Source organism: Alnus glutinosa, chromosome 8 (genome assembly GCF_958979055.1).
Source record: "Alnus glutinosa chromosome 8, dhAlnGlut1.1, whole genome shotgun sequence".
Lineage (NCBI taxonomy): Eukaryota > Viridiplantae > Streptophyta > Magnoliopsida > Fagales > Betulaceae > Alnus > Alnus glutinosa.
In genome coordinates, this window is record NC_084893.1 from 4,324,606 (window position 1) to 4,346,898 (window position 22,293).

Here is a 22,293-nt window from a genome sequence, read left to right on the forward strand (position 1 = left end):
GATGTAGGACGGAATTTACTAATATTTTTGGTGAAACAAAAAATAAAAAAATATCAAAAATAATATTATAGCAGCACCGTTTGATTAGAAGTTTACATATTCCCAAACAATGGAAGTATATAAAGAAAGACTTGATCGTCAAGTCAGAATTTTATTTTATTTTATTTTCTCAATAGAATTAAGACTTTATTCCCTTTACTTACTAATGCTAAATTTGCTTTATTTATTTATTTTTCTTACTAGGATTAGATTTACCATTGCTACTAGGAATATGTTTACTTTTATTTATTTTGTTATATTTTCCTTTTTAAGAATATGTTTACTATTACTATTAGAATTATGATTACTTTCTCTACAAGTATTTATCTTCTATAAATAAGCTTGCTTACCATGTAAAACTTAATCAACCGAATTGTTATAAAATCAGAGAATTCTCTCTCAAATACTATGCAAACTTTTATCTTTCTTTTAGCCTACGGGCTTGTTTTATCTTTTTAGGGTAGAAGACGAAGACGCTTCTCCTTACACAATCAAAGACGCAGCTCTTTGATTAATTACCTTAGTCTTCAGCTGCTACGTCACTTATAAATTAATTTATAGGCTCAATCACCTCTAAGTAATTAACCACTTAGGAATCATATCCCTTTGGCCAATGTTTTATTAAAAAAAAACAATCCAACATAAATAAATACATAACTGAAGCTTATAGTATCTGGTCAATTTACATCAACTCAAAGAGGGACCTAAAAGGAAAAATACAATTAGCTTTAAATAGGTTTGTGACAAAATATCACCCAACCTTATTCAATCACAATTGATTCCACTAAACAAATGTAATTGCACTCTAATATGTATTATCAAATTAATGAATCAATCCCCGCGACATACTTATTTATTACATATTATCCCTCCATGGAATTATTCCATAGTCGAACTAAAGTCAATAGATTTAATACAATGTTACTTAGGTTACTACCTCTTTCCCTTGATACTCTTGATTTAACTATATAATATATCATTTTTGTACCTTGTGAGTTTTTCATCTCACCTTTCACAAAATAAAGTTTTAGTAAATACCACTGAAATATTCAAGTCTGAGCTTTAGAATAATCAACCTCATTAAATCTACATCAAGAAAAATATTTTGTATCGCTTTGTTCAATGACAAAGGATTTGAATTTCTTCTTGAATAAGGTGTTCCCACAATGCTACATGCGATCACCCAACGCACATAAGTATTGACCAGTGATTTGATCTCATTCTTGTACATCAAAGTGACATACACTTTACATCTAAATTCGCAATCTTCTCCGTTCGGTGCATGTCATTATCTTGCACTTACACTAACATATCAACCCGAAACTCTTCCTACTTCTCATAATCAAGATAGATCGTTAAAATTGATATATTATAGTCTAGATGGATTTTCTAATTCCATTTACAACTACGAACAATCCTTTATAAATTATAAGGACCTATATTTGACTATGATCTTCTGTGTGATAATATAGTTACTCACACTTTAGTCAAATACAATGTAACTTAAGGACCTTATATGCATATTATATGAAATATTTTAACATATATGTACATGTAAAGTCATATATATATAATGTCTAATATTATACATTTTATAGAAAATAAACTTAATGCAATTGAAGTTTTGGACACCAGTTTCAACATTCCAAAGGGAGCTAGCTACTCTCTCTCTCTCTCTCTCCTTTTTTTTTTTTTTTTCTTGTTAGATCTTATCCTGTATATTAATGTTATTCTTTACACTTATTTTACATCGGCTGACGTGTTGTGCTTTAAGTAGCTTTCCATGTTAAACATTCAAAAAAAAAAAAAAAAAAAAATACTTAAAATACGTCACATCAACCGGTATGAAGTATCTATGCTAAATAACTGTGAAGAGTAGCATTATTTCATTTGGTATGATATCGAGCACTAGGGGTGAAAACTCGATTACAGTTATCGGTTATTGGCTAAAACCGATAACCGTAACCGAGGTAGCCAGTTGGCCAAAATCGCCAACTGGCTCCGATAACCGGTTAACTGATTATTTAATAACTGACAGTTACTGGTTGGTACTCAATTATCTGGACCGGTAACCATTTTTTTTTTTTTTAAATTGATCGTTTGGGTATTGAGCCTATTTTTTGGGCCTAATTTAGACTTTTTTTTAGCCATTTAAAAAAATATTTCAACCTTTTTTGGCCTAAGTTGGAATGGAAGTAAAAGTGTAAAGCCCTAATTTTTATTATTTTAATTTTTAAATATATATATATATATATATATATATATATATATATATATATATATATATATATATATAGACACACACACACACACTCTGTTACCGGTTATAATCAGGTTTAATATTTTCTAAAATTGATAACTACTTTGATAGGGCCGATTATCGGTTATTTCCAACCGATTGGCCAATTAGCTGTTATCGATTGGCTTTACACCCCCTATTGAGCACCATAGTAAGCTGTACACCACGCACTTCTTTCTAATTTATAGGCTTGATAGTAGGATTATGACGAATCAAGTTTTTTTTAAAATAAATATATGGATATAATTTATTAATCACAAAAATAGAGCAATTGCTTTAACAAAATAATATCACTGATACAGAAGTTGCACAGATCACAATAGCACTTGAATCCAGGATAAACTCACTCATCAACCAATTGGGCTATAGAGTCAAATCCGTTTAAATTAATATGTCCCAATTATTTACTTCTTTTTTCTATGATGGCCATGTCATACAATAATTTTTTTTTTTTTACCATCCAGCATGTAAGTAAGAGTCACACAGTCAATCATTTTGCAAGTTATTTTATCTTTAATGAAAAACATAGAGTTTCACATCATTAAATCACAAAGGGGTGTACAAGAGATGAAAAAAAAAAAAAAAATATGAATGTTTAGGAGTCGGTGAGTGAAATTTCTCCCGAATTTTTTAACCCATCCTAAAGAAGGGAAGATGGGTCAGAAATCATATTTCCCCGGGTCAACTAGACCCCCCAAAAAAAATACAGCCCATGTCTTTGTTTCGTTCCTAGATAGTAAGGGTGAAAACTCAGAGTCGGTTGGCTAAAATTGTCAACTGGCTCTGGTAACTAGGTAGTCGGTTAGTCGGGTTTGTAATAACTGGTGGTTATTGGTTAGTACCTGTTATCTAGACCGAGTACTAGAATTTCAAAAAATTGAGTTTTTGGGCCTATTTTAGGTATTGGGCCCTATTTTTTAGACTTCATTTAAATGTTTTTAGCCTTTTTTTTTTTTTTTTTTTTTAAATAAAAAATCATTTCAGTCTATTTTGACCTAATATTCTTGGTTTTGTTGTGGTTGTTCAAAAAAATTATGTCTATATATACACACATACACACACTTGGTTACCGGTTATAACTAGGTATATATAAATGCTAAAACTGGTAACTGCTTCAGTAGAGCCGGTTACCGATTATTTTCAATCGGGTAACAAACCGGTTTCCTGGTTACTGGTAACAAGCAAATTATAGCGGCTGGATTTATACCCCTTCTGAATAGGCGTCTTCTCTTTTATTATTCGGAGAGTCTATGGATGGAATTTATATAAATATTAGGGTAAAGTCTTTATATTTTCTTCAAACTACTACTCAATTGACAATGTCTTTCAAAACTTTCAATTTGGATAATGTCCCTCCCAAACCACAAAAAATTATCAATGTTCCTCCAATGACGAAAATACCCTTAATAAAATTAAAAAAAAAAAAACTAAATATTCAAAAAAAAAAAAAAACATAAAAACCAGGGGGTGACAAAATTTAAAAATTAAAAGAGAAATTAAAAAGTTTTCATCTTTTTTTTTTTTTTTTTTTTTTTAGATTAAAATTTTTGGTTTTTTTAAAGAAATTATAAATTTCGTTTTTAAAATAAAATAAAATAAAATAATTTCTAATTTTTTTTTAAAAAATTTTTTTTTGTTCTTTTTTGAATTTATAGGGGTATTTTTGTTTCAGAAAAAATTGTAAGGTAATTTTTGTCTTTTCATTGGCATTGAAGGACATTGACAATTTTTTGACAGTTTAGAAGGGATATTGTCAATTAAACAATTAGGCGATAGTTTAAGTGTAGTATGTGGACTTTTCCCTATATATTAATTGAATGAGTGACATAGGCAAACATGTAGCTTAATGTTCTAAGTGGAGTAATTTTCCAAGTTATTGATATGAGATTGTCAAGAATTTTTTGTCATTTGGTAGTACATGAATCCAACACGAAATTAAAAAGTTTTACTTAAGCGGTTTGGGTTATAGTCATATTTATGCTTCGCCACGATCCGAACTCAACACAAACTCAATACAAAATTAAAGGATTAAAATTAAGAGGTTTGAGACGTTTAACTAAATGGATAGAAACCTTTGTATTTTCAGTCTTTGTGGTGAGGATGGTCCATTAGAATCATAGAGCACGCCCTATAAGGAAGATACAGATGCTCTTACCCGAGGCAAAACCTCTACTGCTCTGCTCTAGTTAAACCACCAAAGACTTGACCATGAATTTCAAGAATAATCCTCTTACAGCACCCCTAAGAAACCTTAAGGAGTTTAATAATGATAAACCCCTGCCAATGCCTTATCTTCCCCGTGGAGTACATGTTGCCGCGGATGAATATGTAAGTTAGCCTTTTTTCTTTAATGATTTATTATTATTATTATTATTATAGAGTTATTTATTTATTTGATTTTACAGACATGGGAAGATTTTTTACATTTGTTGAAAGAGAATTCAAGATTATCAGATTCAAGGAAGATTTTTGACTGGCAAAGAAAATGGAGAGAAAGGGAATTGAATGGGTTTGGTACAAATGGCCGAAACATCGTTAGGAGTATAGCAAATCAGACACGTAGCTACCACCGCTCATCGTATTATTGTAGAGATATCTATAAATGTGTGAGCATTATGGCGGCTGATGTGAGCGTTAAATTCCCATTTGTTCCGATCACGAACAAACAACGATTTTATGATGGGTGCATTTTGATATGCTACATTTTCGATATTTAGTAGCCATTATTAATGAAGGTTGAGCTGATGGTTGATGGTGAATTTTTTAAATCTTCCTATAGATTTTAACTAGTTTATTTCAAAAGTTTTTACCAGTATGCCAAATGAACCACAAGCATGTTATTTGCAATTGTTCCATCCACTTTTTTTTCAATGGAAATGATTGGTATAACTTCATTCATGCAGTAATGGATTTTCGGAAATTGATTTTATAAGTGTACATGGGCTACAAAACATGCATAAGAATATCTTCAAGGCCAGTATATAAGGCCATTAGGAGGTTGTTAGATGGAATCTTTGGATTGTTGTTCGTTTGGGAATTGAATTTTTTGAAATCAGAATTTAATTCTAATTCACTACGCGAATTTCGAGGTTTGACTTTGTGAGATAAAATTTTAAAAAAATTTGAAAAAAGTTGAATAAAATATGATTTGTTTTTAAAAAAAGTAGAGAAGAAATCATGATTCAACCATATTGCCAAACACACCATCGAATTGTTTCTTAAAGGTTGGCATCCTCGAATGTGCCGTTTCTCTTGTGATTTCCAGACTTATCAATTTACCCATAGAAAATACAGATGCTCTTACCAAAGGTAAAACCTCTACTGATCTGCTCTAGTTGAACCACCCAATACCTGACCATGAATTTCAAGAATATTCCTCTTACAGCACCCTTAAGAAACCTTGAGGAGTTTAATAATGATAAAGCCCTGCCAAATAATGATAAACCCATGCCAATGCAGAGAAGTCTGGACGCAGAAGTGAAGATTGCGGACGAAGGAAGCTTTTTATGCAACCGTCTGGACACTAGGATTTAAGGTCTAGATGCGCTTCCGTAATTTTATGAAATCGCAGTTTCATATTTAGATGCTAGAAGTTATGTTCGGACGCCGCTTATGGAAATTTGAATTTGTGTAGAATTAGATTTTCTGAAGTCTATTTAAAGGGGCTTCTAGGCTGTGTTTTTATAAGAATTCTAAATAGAATTTCAGTGTGCTAACAGAATAGTTTTTAGGCAAAAATTGTTATATGTACTATTTCTCTTAAAGTTGTTTGTGTTGTAACCATTCAACCGTTTGAAGCCTAACTAGAGAGGAGCTTTAGTTAAGGGATCAATTGAAGAACTCTCCAGATTGGTATGGGAGAGAGGCGTTCAAGTATAGGTACTTATTAGAGTTTAAGGTACAATTACTGCAAAGGTATTGTGAGTACGACTGTCTTGTAACTACCTATTTTTTCTGTTAGTTGATTTTCTGAGTTTGGCTGCCCTGAAGTGATTTTTCTCTTTAGTGCAAAGAGTTTCTACTTCGTAATCAAATATCTGTGTCTATCTCTTTATTACTTTACGTATTTGATTGTATGCTTGATTGCGGTTAATTTATGAGTATAAATTATTATTATTATTATTATTTTCCTTTGGTGTCATGACATTTTGATCTCATGCTTGGAATCGTGCATAGTCTAAATCATATTATATCATTACATCATTTAACTCAGCTACACACAGGGCGGAGTCAGCATCTGCGACTTAGGGGGGCCAAAAAATAGTGGTAAAATTTTAATTTTTTAATTTTTTTAGGAGAACCTTAGGGCTTGGGGGGCCAAGCTCCTTAGCAGCTTTGCCATTAGCTACACACATGCATGCGTTTTGAAACCTCGAGCGAAACACAAGCATATATATAAGCATAAACTTGTACAAAATCCTCATCTGCAACCACTTACAACCATATACTTACATTTCATGTTCCATCCAAAAACATATACATATAGAGACATCTAATATGAAATTCATTGATAAATCGCATCATATAAAACGTCAAAACTATGACATGTAGGTTTTTTTTTTTTTTTTTTTTCTTTGTTACTTTCATTTCCATTTTCATATATATAACGTGTGAATGCTCGAATTCAATTGATTTCACCATACTCGTATTGACTCATGCAAATGCTCGAATACAGATAGATCGAATAGTCATCGATCTTGACCAATATCTACTTGTCTTTACCCATGCTTTAGGCCTAAATTCATTAATCCATTATTCATATTGTGCATACATGTACATCTGGCTTTCCAGACGAAGACAAAAGAGAAGAAAGAAAAGAAAAGACCAAAAAAAAAAAAAAAGGAGAGAGGGAGGGAAGAGAGGGGAGGCGAAGCTTTTCTCTTCTCCTGTGTTTGAATTCACTAGGGAGAGAAAAACCTCTTCGATCCCAGAAGCTGGAGAGTCTCCACGAGAGAAAAAGAAAGGCTCTACGAGAGGAGCAAGAAGACTTTGTCAATCGTGAGGAGGGAGGAAGTTGAGCTCTTCTCCCTTCTCTTGGGGAGAGAATGCCTCTCACTAGGAGCCGGAGAGTCTTCAACTAGCGAAGAGAATTTCAAGTAATTACTAATTGGAAGAAAAGGGATGACCCTATCAGACAGTATTTATCATTGGACAATTTTTGTTCAGGTAATTTATGAATAAAAATAAGTCTCCAAAACATCAAATTTAAATTTAAATTGTGGTTGCTTTGAGTTGTTGTTGGGCCCTACCTTTGTTTTTCTTTTCTTCTTAGCTGTTTAACCCGGCTAAGAAGGGTGAAATGGGTCAGAAATCAGATCGACCCGGCTCAACTAGACCCAAAATAAAAACGGCCCATGACCAACGTGCCGCCATATATATATATATATATATGGATCAGTTTAAGATTGAGGCGCGAACTCGCTCAACTCAAACAGACCAAGAAATCAGAATCAATCTCCCTCCTGAAAGATTCCTTGCCCAAAGAATTAAGCTCTCTATTCGATCTCTGCTTCCGAATCACAAAGATGATGCCACGTCGCCCCCGATCCAAACCCACCCATGGCGTGATTAACGCCCCCGTCCCCACAACGTGAGCCTTTGCAGTATCTCTCCGACCTCCTCCTCTCTAATTTCTCCCCAAAATCTGTTCTTTCTTTCTTTAATATTTTCGTCTAATTCTTTTCTCTTTATTGATTATATCTACTCTTTGCTTGATTCTTTGCAGTAGGCCCCTGTCAGAGGAAGAAGTTAAATTTTGGAAGTTAGTGAGGCATTACAACATACCAGTATATTATCATTTCTTGGAAATAATTCAAGGTTACACAGAACAGAGGTTCTTCCTTTTTATTCTTTATATCAAATTTCATATATTTGTATTGCCTCTTTCTTCTGCCTTTTTCTTTCTTTTTGTTCTGGAAATGAAACCAATCGTAATCAAATTTCAAATTTTTGATTATTTTTAAGGAAAAAAAAATTTCAAAACAGGGCCCCGTGGACGTTAATTTTCTAACTTCAACTCGATCTGAAAATGCTATCGGAAAAAGCATTAACACAATCTGCATTTGTGTAGGACTGACGCCAATGGAGCTTTGACGAGGATTGAGCAGTTATTCAAGAATCACATTGTACTTGTTGAAGCTTTTAGTAGGCTTCGAATGGACGTCAAGACGACGAACTATACAACCAAACTCAAGGTACGAAATTAAAGGCCATCCATATTATTCACTTCTCAGGCTTCTGATCATCATGAATTCGACTTCATATATATTTCATATATATATATATATATATATATATATATATATATATATATACAATTACAGGATCGTCTTGCCGTCAACGATAACGAGCGTTATTTAAAATATTTTGAAATTCTCAACGGCTATCGTAGTGGGGAAAAGGCCATGATGGAAATGATAGAAGAGGTACTACCACCTCGGCACTGGCCTCCTATGATCCATTCTTTGATCTAGCTTCCTTAATTTTTGTGTAATAATTGATTAATTTGTTATTGCAGCTAGCCGTGCTTTTTGCTGATCATATGGATTTGTTCTTGGAATTCTGTGAATTCTTACCGGATGATACTTTTGATGATCAATGATCGGTGAGAAAAGGCCATGGAGAGGAGCTAGCAGTATATAGAAAGTGGATTTCTGTGGATATATTCCAATGACTTTTTGTTTTTGTTTCTGTTTGGATCTTTCTTTCATTTGTTACTTGTTACTTTTGTGGTTTGGTAGGGTTTTTGTAAGTTGTGACTAGACAAGAGACATAATATCAGGAATCCAGGATCGTCTGTGAGCTCCTTTCATACTGAAATCTAATTTTGACTGCACGAAATGGAGAGGATCCTATTTCATTACTTTTGTTAGAATATATATATATATATATATATATATATATATATTTTTTTATATTAAGTTAGTGTATTTTTTTTTTTTTTATAAAAATATGTTTCATTTAGGTTTGAGTTTCTTATAGGGTTTATTTTCATTATGTTAGAATATTTATATTTTTTAAATTAGGTTTATCGATATTTACTTTATTTAAGTCTAAGGACAAAAGGATTAGTCTTTTCGGAGTGATAGTGTAGATGTGGCTAGCGTTTTTCTCTAGATCATTACAAATGGTATAAGAGCCACCTAATAACATCAGGTCATGTGGTACTGAAGCACCGCATGACGTAACCTGACGAGGACTTCATTGGGTTAAGGAGAGAGTTTTGTAACGCCATGTCCCACGTTGAGAAGATAAGGAATATTCCACATAGAGTGGTTTATAAAGATAGTCATGGGTGTTAAGTCTCACATTGACTAGTTATTAAGTGAAAGAGATTTATAAGGAATTCTAAGGAATTAGTTCTAAAAGCACTCCTAATAGTTTATGTATTTTTCAATCTAGAATAGCTAATCAAAATCTATTTATCTAGTTTAACTAATGAGTTTTAAAATGTACTATACATCCGATTATCTATTCTTAATTCTATATTATTTTTTTTTATTATTTTTCATTAATTTTTTTCATTATAGTATTATTTTCCACGTGGGTCCTGCTTGATAACTCTACTACTTTACATATTTTTCCTTAGATCTCCACTATAAAGGAAGAACATGGAGTGGTGGAGGGAAAAAGGAAAAAAAAAATGAAGCTAAAAAGGTAGAGATAAAGAATAATAAAAAAAAAAAAAATAGATTAGTAAATAGTATAACTCTACTTGTAGAGTTGCACTATTTATGGAATTAAGAAAAATCTATTTTAGAGTTAAAATACATAAGCTGATGGAGTCTCTTTTTAACACTTTTATTATCTATTCTAGCTTAAAATTGTAAATCGATAATCCATTGGGAGTGCTATAATTTGACTAGTTCTTATGGAGTGATATCGCAGATGTGACTAATATTTTTTCATGAGTCGTTACATGTGACATCGAGATATATAACTAGTTTCGTGGTTCTAATTTTTTATCATCACTATAAGAATAGGATTAAGGCAATCGTCTATTTATATTGAAGAAATTTAAAATAGAATAATAAATGCATAAATAAGATAGAGAAAAGAACACAAAGAATTACAGGTGGTTCAGTGTAAGACATTTACGTTCACCACTACAAATTAATTCTAAGGGCTACATCGTGCTCATTAACTTGATTTGTCTACAATACAAATGTCACTATTTATAGAGTTTAAAGTAAATACAAAGTATGATAATCAAATCCTCATGATCTGATTACAATTTCAATATTTAAATACAAATTAATCAATAAATATAGAATATTACAATATGGACAAATTTTACTCAACTCAGCCCTTGTTGAATTGTTGATTGTATGACTGTCTGGACAAATTCTCTCGTCCTTGTTACTCTACTGGAAGTATATAAGCCATGTTAGTTCATTGGCCGATGTTAATTTCCTGCAAATGCAGTGAACTTTTGGAGAAGGAAAATGTATGATCAAGGATATAATGGCAGCTATCATTGCAGCCACTTGTTGTTCATCACTTTAATCATGACAGATTGTATTAGGTTTGTTTATTGGGCTCATCAATTGCGTCACTTAATCCTTTACCAATTTACTTTAAAAAAAAAAAATTGTGTCACTTCAACAGTCTGCCCCAAGTCTAGCACATCTATAAGATTATAACACAGCTATAGCTCGCAACAGGATCCAGTTCCGTATAGCAGTATAGCTCATTTAGGCAGCACTCTTTAGGGCAGTTTTTGAACTTTTAACCCAAAAAAAAAGAAGAAGCAAAATACTCGAAAAAATACTTTAAATAATTTTCACATTTATTTCATGTCAAAAAACACTATCTTAAAAAACATTATGAAACGAGATAATATGTTTAAAGTGTCTTAACGTACTCGAGCCAATTTGCCTTTACAAAGTGGGTACCCAAGCCATTATTTCCTAAATGCACCATGCATACCTGCCACCATCCTTGACTTAAACATGGTTCATCCAAGCCTAAAAGAAGGCATAGGACCCCCATACAATGATGCCTTATGTTTACTGCTAATAAGCAGTTCAAGAGCATGGACCCCCATACGGAAGTACCTATGCAGTTCAAGGCATAGGACACCCCAATTTTATTTTATTTTTATTTCCTTGGGCTCTTTCTACTTGTTGTTATTTTATAATTTAGGATTTAAATATGTTTTTGTTCCTGAATTTTGAAAACTTTATTTTTTAGTATTTGTATTTTAATTCGCATCACAGATAGTACTTCCGTTTTAGAAAAAGACTAAATTAGTGCCCCAGTTAAGTTTTCCTTCTAAAAACTAACGACTTGCTAGGTGTCAACCACTGAGGATTGACACGTGTTTTAGTATAAAAAAATAAAAAATAAAAAATCTTCAAAAATTAATTAAAAAATGAAAATAAATTGAAAAAAGAAAAAGGCGAGAGGTGGCCGGCCACCCCCATTTTGGCCATGGGGGTGGCTTAGCTACCCTCTTAACCGGGGGTGGTTCGGCCACCCCATGGCAGAGACAAAAAAAAAAAAAAAAAAAAAGGGTCGAGTTTTGGCCTGGCCACCCCCTTTTTTTTTTCTATTTTTTTAATTTTTAATTTTTTTTTTATTAATTTTTAAATTTTTTTATACTAAAACACATGCCAACTCTCAAGGGTTGATACTTGACGGACCGTTAGTTTTTTAAAGGAAAACTTGACTAAGGTATTAATTTAGTATTTTCTCAAAATGGAGATACTATCTGTAATATGAATTGAACCTTAAATACTAAAAGAATAAAGTTTTCAAAATTTAAAGACTAGAAACGTATTTAACCCTATAATTTAAGAGAAAATTAGCTTATTCCCTTAAAATTAGCTTATCACCTCACCAAACTGATCACTCTCAGCTTGTCCCTTCTATTGCCATTTTATGTTCACTTAGGATGAAAAATACATCATTTGCACTATCACTTCAAAATAATTAGTCAAATTGCAACGCTTAAATCCTTAATGAAATATTTTTTAAGGTGTCACATATCACGTGACCCATACCTAACTAAAATTCTCCATTATACCTTCTATCAAATGTGTGAAAATATAATTGCCCCTTAGATTGAAAAAAAAAAAAAAAAAAAAAAATTAGCAAGGTGATTACCAATTGAGTGTTGGTTTAGAAAAATATGTTAATAAGCTTTTTTTTTTTTTTTTGTGAACGGGATGTTAATAAGCTTTTTAATTTCATAGAGGTAGCAACTTTTACTTTTATGTCATATAAAAATATTTTTTTAAAAAAAAAATACAAAAAATACCTTTTAAAACACATTATCAAATTATTATTACAAAGCCCATACTATATATATATATATATATATATATATATATATATATAATATTATTAAAAAAAGAAAAAAAGAGGAAAAAGAAAAGAAGTACCTTCTCCTCTTCTCAAGAGCCAATGATTATCATTCTCCCCATTTAACAACAGCCACGTAGGAAATAAGAGATTTCAGATTGTTTAAAATATTTAGCTAATTTGAGTCACACTTGCTGGTTCATCGAGAGTTCTTTTCGGCGAACAAGAGCTTCATACGTCACACCATTTCTTATAATATTTTTCTTTTGTATTTGTCTTTTTCTTCTTTTTTTATTTTTCATATGGTTTGTGTTTATAATTTATATGCTTGATTTGATCGGAATACTTTTATCATCGGAAATTAAATGATCAGAACCATTAGGATACCCGCAATTCATATTTCCCGGCATTCCGGCAGGGAATGAGAGAGGAGTCGGAATTTGAGAGCCTTCGGACAGCTCACAATACAAAACAATTCATTGTAAATTATGGTCGTAGAATTTTCCGTTCCATAATAATAATAATTGTAAATTATTCAATTACATGGGTTCTCGCTGTCAAATAAAAATAAAAAAGAAAATCACAAATTTTGAACAAGCAGACTCTTTTGCCAAATTCACGTGACAAAAAATTTGTGACCTTTCTAGTGTTTTGAAAATTGTTTTTTAAAATGTAGGGTCGCGTTTGAAAAAAAGTGTTGTTTAGGATCATATTAAATATTATCAATTCCTTTTTAAATGTATTTTTTTTTTTAATTTTTTAAAACAAGTGGTGCAATCATACTAAACATTATTAATTACTTTATGATCTAAAAAGAATATTATTTTCTACTTTTTATGTTGATATTATAATATTAGTTATCGACCGATATGGATAAGCCTTGATGATGCTGATTACTAGGTATCAAAGTCTCTCAAATAATATTAGGCAACTTTTGGCTCTACAAATCACTAACAAACCCCCCCCCCCCCCTTTTTCTTTTTTTTTTTTCTTTTTTCTTTTTCTTTTTTTTTTTTTCTTTTTTAAAATTATGATACATTGCTACCCACAATAAAATTTCTCTCGCTCACATGACAACTTTTATTTTATTTTATTTTTAATAAACCCAAAAGCTAGCTTGAAAAAAAGTTGACACGTAACAGGGTAGTCAGAAATTATGTTTTGGAGTGGTAAAAAATTATATATCTTTCTTTTTTCTTTTTTTCATGTGTTTTAGGTGCTAAAAGTGAACAAACGTTTATCACAACTTAATAATTCTATAACAAACCATGCAATTTTGAATAATTGTCTGATCAGTTTAGCAGTTTTAATGCATAATTGTAAAATGCAATTAATAAAATATATAAATTTTAAAAATCCAATAAATCTATAAAAGAGTATTATTTTTTTGAGTGAAAACGCAGTTCAGCCTTTAAAATTATATATATATATTTTTTTTCAAAGCCCACGTTGTTACTTGTTATGCAAAAACGTAAATTTTTTTATGCTTTCAAACTGTCATTATTATTTTTTCAAACTAATCACAAAACGAGATAGGTTTTGCGATTCTATTTAAAGATGTGCTTTTGGCTGAAAAGATGTGTCCAATAATTTATACAAGATATATGTGATTCGTCCTTGGTAGCATATAATTTTCACATATATTTTTAATAAGATTAACAAAATATGTAACATATATATAATTAAAGTACCTGATTTTTATACTTGTAAGATAGCATATATCAATTTAAAAACTGCTTTGGAAAAATATTTTTTTTACCCAATTCTTAAAAAAAAAAAAAAAAAAAAAAAAAAAAAAAAAAAAAACCTCTATCTTTGTGTCGATTTTGAGGGCCATCATAAAACCACCAGCGATTGATCAGATTGATGCGATGATTAGGTGATAAAATCCACGCACAAAAACCGTCGCAATGCATTGCAACGAAACACCGTTGGCGGAACAGCCTAATTAATAGTTTAATTGCCACATCCCAAGGTTGGAAATATATCTTAAATTCGTAATTCCGAGAAAATGACAGTGCTTTTTACCGTGGCACTCAAGAAAGAAAAAGAAAAAAGATGAACATAAATCTAGACGTCGTCGTTTTACTCTGTTCCAAACTCTATCTGTGCCCTAAGTTACTTTACAAAGATAACCTTGACACGAAAATTTTCCCCTCAACTGTTTATACGAAATTGGGTTGTCTCACCTCCACAACCACAACTCCGAAAATTAACTGAAAACCAGGGGTATTTCCGTAAGATGGGTACTATATATAAGAAGTCGGCCCTCTGATGTCAGGTTGTGAAAAGGCCGAGCGGAGCAGAGGAGTTTCCGTTATCCATTCAATCTCTATCTCGCTCTAAAATCCTTCTCTATCTCTCTTCTCGATTTAGGGTTTTTGCGAACCTCTCTGTTCTGTGAATCCGAATCCAACCGTCTCAGCCATGATTTCCGACTCGATCACTGCCGCTCCGGTTCCCTCGGCCTCCAACGCCAGGGATTTGGGCAAGAAGAAGAGGGTGAGAATTCAATTCCTATTGCTTCGTTAATAAAATCCGTTTTTTAATGTGTATTTTGGGTTCATTTTTCTTAATTTTTTGTTTGAATTTGGGGATTTCAGGCCAACAGGTCCGCCAAATTGAAGCGGTGCAAGCTTGATGCTCGTCGCGAGCAATGGCTTTCTCAAGGTATGCCTGCGATCTCTTATTCTGTAAACGAAGTATTTATTTATCCAATTACATATATATATTTATGTAAAAGCGTATTTCTTTGATTTTATTTATCTATTTGTTTATTTATTAATTTTGGTTTGTTTAATTGATTCTCGGTTTTGTGATGAATGATTGGGTTAGGCACGGCAAAGAACAGGGAATTCAAGGAGGAACAGAGTGGCAGCGTTCAGTGCGGCAAAGGGGGCAACCGGGCGTTGGAGAATTTGGAAATGAGTTCCAGGGCCGAAGATATGGACGGATCGATTCACCAAGAAAGCTATTTGGAATCGCCGTCGAACAGTCCCACCAGTGCTACCAGTAGCGTCCTGGGTGGTGCCGATTCGAGTACAAACTTCACCGGAAGTGGCGGCAGTGGTAGCAGTAGCAGTAGTAGCAGTGGTGGGTGCTGTTCGGGGTGTATAACGGAAGATGAGGAAGGTGGAGGAGAAGATGATGATGGCTGCTTGGATGATTGGGAGGCCGTGGCCGATGCTTTAGCGGCGGACGAGGACAAGACCCAAGGCCAAAACCCGAGTTCCGAATCCCAATCAGTTGCCCAAGTGGTTTCTCCGCGGGAAGTGACCGACGGTATGGGCTTTGGAGGTGGAAATTCAAAGCCGGAGTGTCCGAAAATGGTTTCAGGGGCTTGCGGGAATAGCCGGGCGTGGAGGCCGGATGATGCTTTTCGACCTAGGAGTTTACCCAATTTGTCTAAGCAGCAAAGCTTGCCTAATCCAGACCGGCATTACGGCAGAGGAGGGGCTGCGTGGGCTTCTAAGAGTGTGGTGTCTGCGCCGTCCTCGTGTCCTATATGCTATGAGGAATTGGATGTCACGGACACGAGCTTTTTGCCTTGCTTGTGCGGGTTCCGGCTCTGCCTTTTCTGCCACAAGAGGATTGTTGACGAGGATGGGCGCTGTCCCGGCTGCAGGAAACCGTATGAGACTAACCCTATCGAGGCGGAGACAAATGTGAACGGGGGCAGCCTGCCACTCCGGTTGGCTCGTTCTTGTAGCATGATCACCAGGCCTTAGATGGAGTCTCTGTTTTCGTCCATTAAGTATGTTGGGTCTCTCATTTTGCGTGTCGTGTGTTCTGTTTAGTCTTAGGCTCTGTTTCTCTCTTTTTTCATAGAGGTAGATGTTGGCATAGGGTTTTGAGCACCCGGGAATTAAGCTAATTATCTTATGAGTTTGGTTCTTATATGAATGGGGCATTCGTTGATGTAGAGGACTCATCTTGGTATGTGAATAGATAAGGTGGTATAGAAATTCAATACATAAAAGATTATTACAATATGATTTTTCTTTTTTCCTGCGAATGCTGTTCTATTTTTCACGGTTTGTGTGGACTTTCTATCTTTATGTTATATTCTAATGGCCATATTTTGTTTAAGAAGTTCCATTACTGATCGAAGAAATATTTTGAAGAATGGATTTTGGTTTTTACTCAATGGGGAATTGATAGGGTTGTAATTGTAAACATATTGGAGGTTAGCACTTTAATCATTGGGGGATCATGTTTTGTATGGATAGGATACCATACAATTCCGAGTTTCTTATGACTTGCATCACGGGTTGAGGTTTTTGAATTGAATGCCATGTCTATTTGTGGATGAAAATGGGCTTCTTATATTTTAGACTTCTCGCTTATAGTTTTGTTTGCATTTTTATATATCCCAGCTATTTTGGTACTCATTGCCTTATATTTTGCAAATTACATTTTGGATCTTTTAAACAAGTAGCTCATCCCACAACTTTCTTTCTCGTACTCCACCCAAACTCCAGATTTTTCCTTTTGACGTGCTTCTACTGAATCCCCCCCTTTATTTGGTTCCATATATTCTTAAAAGACTGATTCTCACTCTCTTTATCTGTCTCTCTTGGTTTATTTTCTCTCTACGCTTTGTCTTTTAACTTCTCCCGTGTCCATCGCAGCCACTCACCATTTACACCATTCACCATTTCTGCCATTCATCATTTGATATGCTGAGATGCCTGTAGTGATGCAGTCGTTATTTAAGCAAGAGCCTACGAGAGGATCTTTTTCCATCGTTATTTCCTAAATTGTAGGTCTGAGTGGTTTTTCTCTCATGAACAATTCCTTTTTGAGTATTATTATTCACGGCTGTACATATTCTATTTTACTTGTAGTACTGGTTACTCTCAGTGAATTTTTAGACTTAGTTTGGAGGTTTTATTGAATCATTGCGGTTGTAGTATGATTATGAGGTTTTAGTAGATTCATAAGGTCTTAGCAAGAGAATTCCTATCAATAATAAAGAAATCAGAATTCCTAGCAAGAGAATTCATAGGGTCTTAGCAAGAGAAAAAGAGGAGTGGGAAGATGGAGTTTTGGCTTTCTGGGGAAGATGATAAGGAGGAGGAGAACAAAAAAGGAAAAGAAGGTTGAGCTGTGAGCTTAATATCTGTAATTTGTATTCATTCATCTGGTGTTGTTCATGCTCTGCGTTTTACTTTCCTTTCGTGTATATATTGATCATGGTTTGTACTGATCTATGTGCAAGGCAACTGTGTCCAAACACTTGGGGATTAAGGGTAGTGTAAATCTCCACTAATAGACAGGAAGCCTTGGGATTATAACAACCTGTCCATCTGAAAAGAAAATCGTTGTTATGACTATCCACTTATTTATTTATTTTACTGAGAACATTTTAGCAGTGTTCCATGGTGAATTATCTCCTTGATGTCCATGATATGGTGGTGGGTACATGGAGCATCAGAAGGCTGGTAAAGTAGTTCTTGCAACCTCTTTTTTTAATTTTTAATTTTTTTGGGGGTACTGTTCACTCGTACTTGTATTTGGTTTGGTCTGCTATCAGGAACTAGGATAATTACAATGCTTGCTGCAAGGGGCAATAGAGTGTATAAGTTGCAAGTACTGTTGTTCTTTATGTTCATTTTGGTGTAAAATTAGTTGTTGTTTGCTAGCTGACATTTATGGATTTAGCTTTCTGTTTTCTTTTTCCCCACTGAAAAGAGCAGTTTGATTCAATGCTTTCTTAAAAGCCTGATTTTCTAAGTGTAGATGTAATGTGTCAATAGAACTGTGATTGTGTATCTCCTCAATTCCCTCAATTCCTTTTCAAAACTCGAGGTGGATTTTAGCAGCAGCTTTCACGCTATATAAGCATGGAATGATGAATCAGCCTGTATACAGTTCTCATTCTTATGTTTCTTGATACTTGAAAGAGATTCACAAAGGTTTATTGAGTTCAACATCTAGAATAGATGATCTTTTGATTTTCTGGATAATATATAGTATAGTATGGTACACGTAAATTTTTGAGAAGGTAAGAAGCATGCTTTATTGTGAGTAGGATGAGCATGCACAAAACTGAATAGATGAGCTTCTGTTGTTTTCAACTCTTTTAAGTTTTTTTTTTATTTCAAAAGAGTAATAGCTACACTGTATTTAGCACACATCACATCATAACATGTTTCATATTCAAACATATCCAAGAAGGCACCGACCGCCAAAATCCTTAGGGATTAATGAGTCCTAAAATGCAAGAATCATTCTTATGCTGGTCAGGGAGTGATTTCCACCACTTCACAAGGATGGTTTCCTTCCGGAGCACATCCTTATCCAACTCTTTGTCAGTAACCCATTTCTGTATATTTCTTTCTAGTTGCAAAACCCTTGGCTTGACTTGTTCAAACCCTTCAATGCTGCTAGTTTCAGTGCGGAGCTCCTCTACCTCTGCCCAGAAATGCGATTCTCCACTGGATTCAGCAGGCAGCTTCTGAGCATGCTCATGCCATCGTTGTGTGTATATGTATCGTTTCGGCCTGGGCTTCCTGTGCTTGCCGGGACTACCCAAATAGGGCCCCGCCCCGTCATTCCTACAGTGTCGATAGTAGTTGGCAACATCTATGGGCTCAACAAGGCGACGATACCTCGTTCCGAGCTCTACCCAACCTTCTTGGGCCTCAAAATCATCTGGGAGTTGGTACCTTTTTAACATTTCGACGATTTCATCCCATATACCTACTAGCTCAAGCCTCTTCACATTAGCATAGAAGTCCTGGCCGTTTTGGTGAAGTCTGAAGGCATCATAATAGTGAGGCTCACAGTTCGCTCGGTAGGATTCTAGTTCTTTTATTATATTCTGGATATTTGTCGTCTTGGCATCTATGTTATCCTTGTTCTTCTGCTTTCGCTTCTCATACTCTACCGCAGCAAGAACACACAATCTAGCTCTCGTGCTCTAAAATTTTCACAAGCACAAATGATGAGAAGGGCTCTAAATACAAAAAGGTTTCAAAAAGACACATAATTTTTGAATTTGTTCGAACCCCAATATAAGAGTTGGCAATAACAAGCGACAGAAACAGAACTTACCAAGCCAAGGTCATTAAAGGCCGAGTTAATTGTTGCGCTATCACCGCCTGTGGCCTCTGCAGAATATGAGAGTGTTTCTAGTTGCTTCAAGTCAACAACATCTTGCATTTCTAAGCTTTGCAACTCTTTTTCATAGCCAAAATGTTGATGAAGGCTTTTGCAGGCTATCTCTTGAAGTTCGTTTTCACTGCTCAACTGGGAGGAGTAAAACAGTAGTTGCAAAGCAGCATCTGGGTTCCTCAAGACCGCCAGTTTTCCGTTTTCCTTTCCACTCCCAGTGCAAAAGATGTATGTTCCAAAGGGTTTGTAAGGGCTTAATGCAGTGAAGCTAGTTACAGTTTCCAATAGCAGATTTGTGTTCGCCGTGAGATTGCAGGCGGCGTGGCTTGCCACGGATGCTGTGTTCCTCATGACAGTTGTATAAAATATCGAAGCCTCCTCGGGTACGACGCCGATGGATGATTGTGTAGCGAAGAATCGGAGAATTGAGTCAAATTCTTGTTCGATGGATGGGATTGGAGCAAGCAAGAGCCGTGGGACAATGTCATATCTCATAACAAAATGTATGAAGTAAGGAGCCCAGTTCTCTCGCCTAAGAGCATGGGAAAATATGTGGTTACCAGTTAGAGGACATCCAAAAGTCACACACAGAGGTGAGATTCTGTTATTTGATTTCAAGCAATTTTCCAAGAACCAAAGTGTAGCAAGGATGGCAATTGAACCACCCAAGGAGTGTCCTGTAAACACTATTTTCCTCTTGTTTGTCACAGCTTTTTGCACCTGAATTATATATTTGTAATCAGTAATAAGATATCATTCCAATTCCTCAAATCAATAATTATAAATGTATTTTATTTACATTAATTTGTTGTTACTCTTAACTTCCTTTTTTTTTTTTTTTTTTGTAAGATGTTGTTACTCAACTTATTATGAAATAAAATTGCATAATAGATATTAGATTTTATATTCCAATAAACCCTCTTTCTTGTAGTTTACATTATCTTTGATTTAAATCTTCATTTTTAAGAACCTTAATTTTTGTATAAAGATACTTTATTACTCCTGAGCTGAATAAATAAAATGTGTACATGAAATGTATGATATAAAATGTGAGATTTCTTCCGAGAAAATTAAGTAGGTGATATTTATGTATAAGACAAGTAAAAATTCATATTATTATTATTATTATTATGAGTTTGTTATATTAAAAATTTATAATCAATAATTAAAATTGTTTTTATCCTTCTTTACAGCAAATCAAGCACAATCCGAGCTCCTAGCCAATTCATCCTAACATACTTGAGAGCTTTTACTGACATGGCAAGATGTGATTGGAAAATGGATGAAAATAGCGGGCTACAAGTTCCAAGCCATGAATCCTTAACATATTTCAAGATGGACAGAAATTTCCTACAAACCGATTTGTAGGAAATTTCATACAACTCACGTATAAGAGTGATATTTTTCATTTAAACATGTGAGAAAGGAAATCACAATTATCTTATGATTTCCTGCCACATAGGATAGTCGTGTTTTTAGTTGTGTAAAAAGTTGGCAAAGAATCATATCTTATTAAAATAACAAGTGATTCTCACATATTAAGGGACACATGTTAATCTTATATGTGGGTTGTATGAAATTTTTTACAAACTGGTTTGTACGAAATTTTTATCCCTTCACCCTATCAACAGAAAATTAACTGGTTTTTTGTTTTCTGACATGGTAGAATTAATGTGATTGGCAAATGGATGAAAACAGCATGCTACATACGATTGGCCAAATATGGAACATATATATGTCGGCTAATTATACAAGAACAGCTCATTAATTGTAGAAAAAAGAAGCAAACAGTACCTTCTCTTGGAAATCTGAACTCCCCAAGATCTTGTCTTCAAATCTCCGCAGAAAGGTTTCTTTAACTGTAGCAACTTCAACGTTGCCTATACTTCTAAGAGAAGGAAACATTGGCGGATTGCCTCGACGATTGATCTTAGTTTCTCCAAAGGGTGTTTGAGTTTGAGCAAACCAATCACTTGAAGACCAAGATCCAGGAAAGCTGATGAAGAGGACGGTCTCCGATGAGCCCCGAGTTTTGTCAATAACATATGGCTTCTCCGGAGACTTGTGAGCCTTCATGGCACAAGAACAAGCTTTCATGATTAGCTGATCGTCCCCCGTTCCTATGATGTCTGCAAGCCTTCTTCCCCTGGCCATCGTTTTTGAGCTTTTTCTCTTGAAATCTGCAGGTTTAGAATTTGGAGCTTGAAGAAATGAATTATGATCAGTTTGAATTTAACGAAAGATGGGTGGATGATGACCTTTTATGTCTTTAAACAATCATTGACCAAGACTTTCCCTTTTTCTTTTGCCTTCTTTTTTGGGGCGACGCAGACTTTGCTTCCCTTGGCTTGAAAGTGCATGAATGGAGCTAGCAGTGAAATAACAAAAAAAATGTTGGCTTTATTTATTTATTTATTTTTAATTCTTTAATTGCTATCTGTTTATTGTTAAAATCATCAATAAACATTCTTTACATAAGAACAATTGAATTATAAAGACTGTGAGAGCATAGACTCGTGTATATCCTATAT

The 22,293-nt window shown here is 34.1% G+C and overlaps 2 protein-coding genes across 3 annotated transcripts; one reads left to right on the plus strand and one right to left on the minus strand.

Moving 5' to 3' along the window:
• Positions 1 to 14,915: 14,915 nt before the first annotated feature.
• Positions 14,916 to 16,658, plus strand: LOC133874694 (uncharacterized). The gene is made up of 3 exons (XM_062312575.1): positions 14,916 to 15,145; positions 15,247 to 15,313; positions 15,479 to 16,658. The coding sequence occupies exons 1-3, from the start codon at positions 15,071 to 15,073 to the stop codon at positions 16,369 to 16,371; spliced, it is 1,035 nt and encodes a 344-aa protein (XP_062168559.1). The 5' UTR covers positions 14,916 to 15,070; the 3' UTR covers positions 16,372 to 16,658.
• A 2,050-nt stretch (positions 16,659 to 18,708) lies between these two features.
• On the minus strand, positions 18,709 to 22,158 carry LOC133874693 (protein EDS1B-like). 2 transcript variants are annotated; one of them, XM_062312574.1, is made up of 4 exons: positions 22,021 to 22,158; positions 21,557 to 21,942; positions 19,703 to 20,482; positions 18,709 to 19,568 (listed from the first exon to the last, which is right to left on the minus strand). In XM_062312574.1, the coding sequence occupies exons 2-4, from the start codon at positions 21,914 to 21,916 to the stop codon at positions 18,843 to 18,845; spliced, it is 1,866 nt and encodes a 621-aa protein (XP_062168558.1). In that variant the 5' UTR covers positions 21,917 to 21,942; positions 22,021 to 22,158; the 3' UTR covers positions 18,709 to 18,842. The 2 variants fall into 2 exon arrangements, with proteins under 2 accessions (XP_062168558.1, XP_062168556.1); XM_062312572.1 differs by having other exon boundaries at positions 21,557 to 22,115.
• Positions 22,159 to 22,293: the final 135 nt, after the last annotated feature.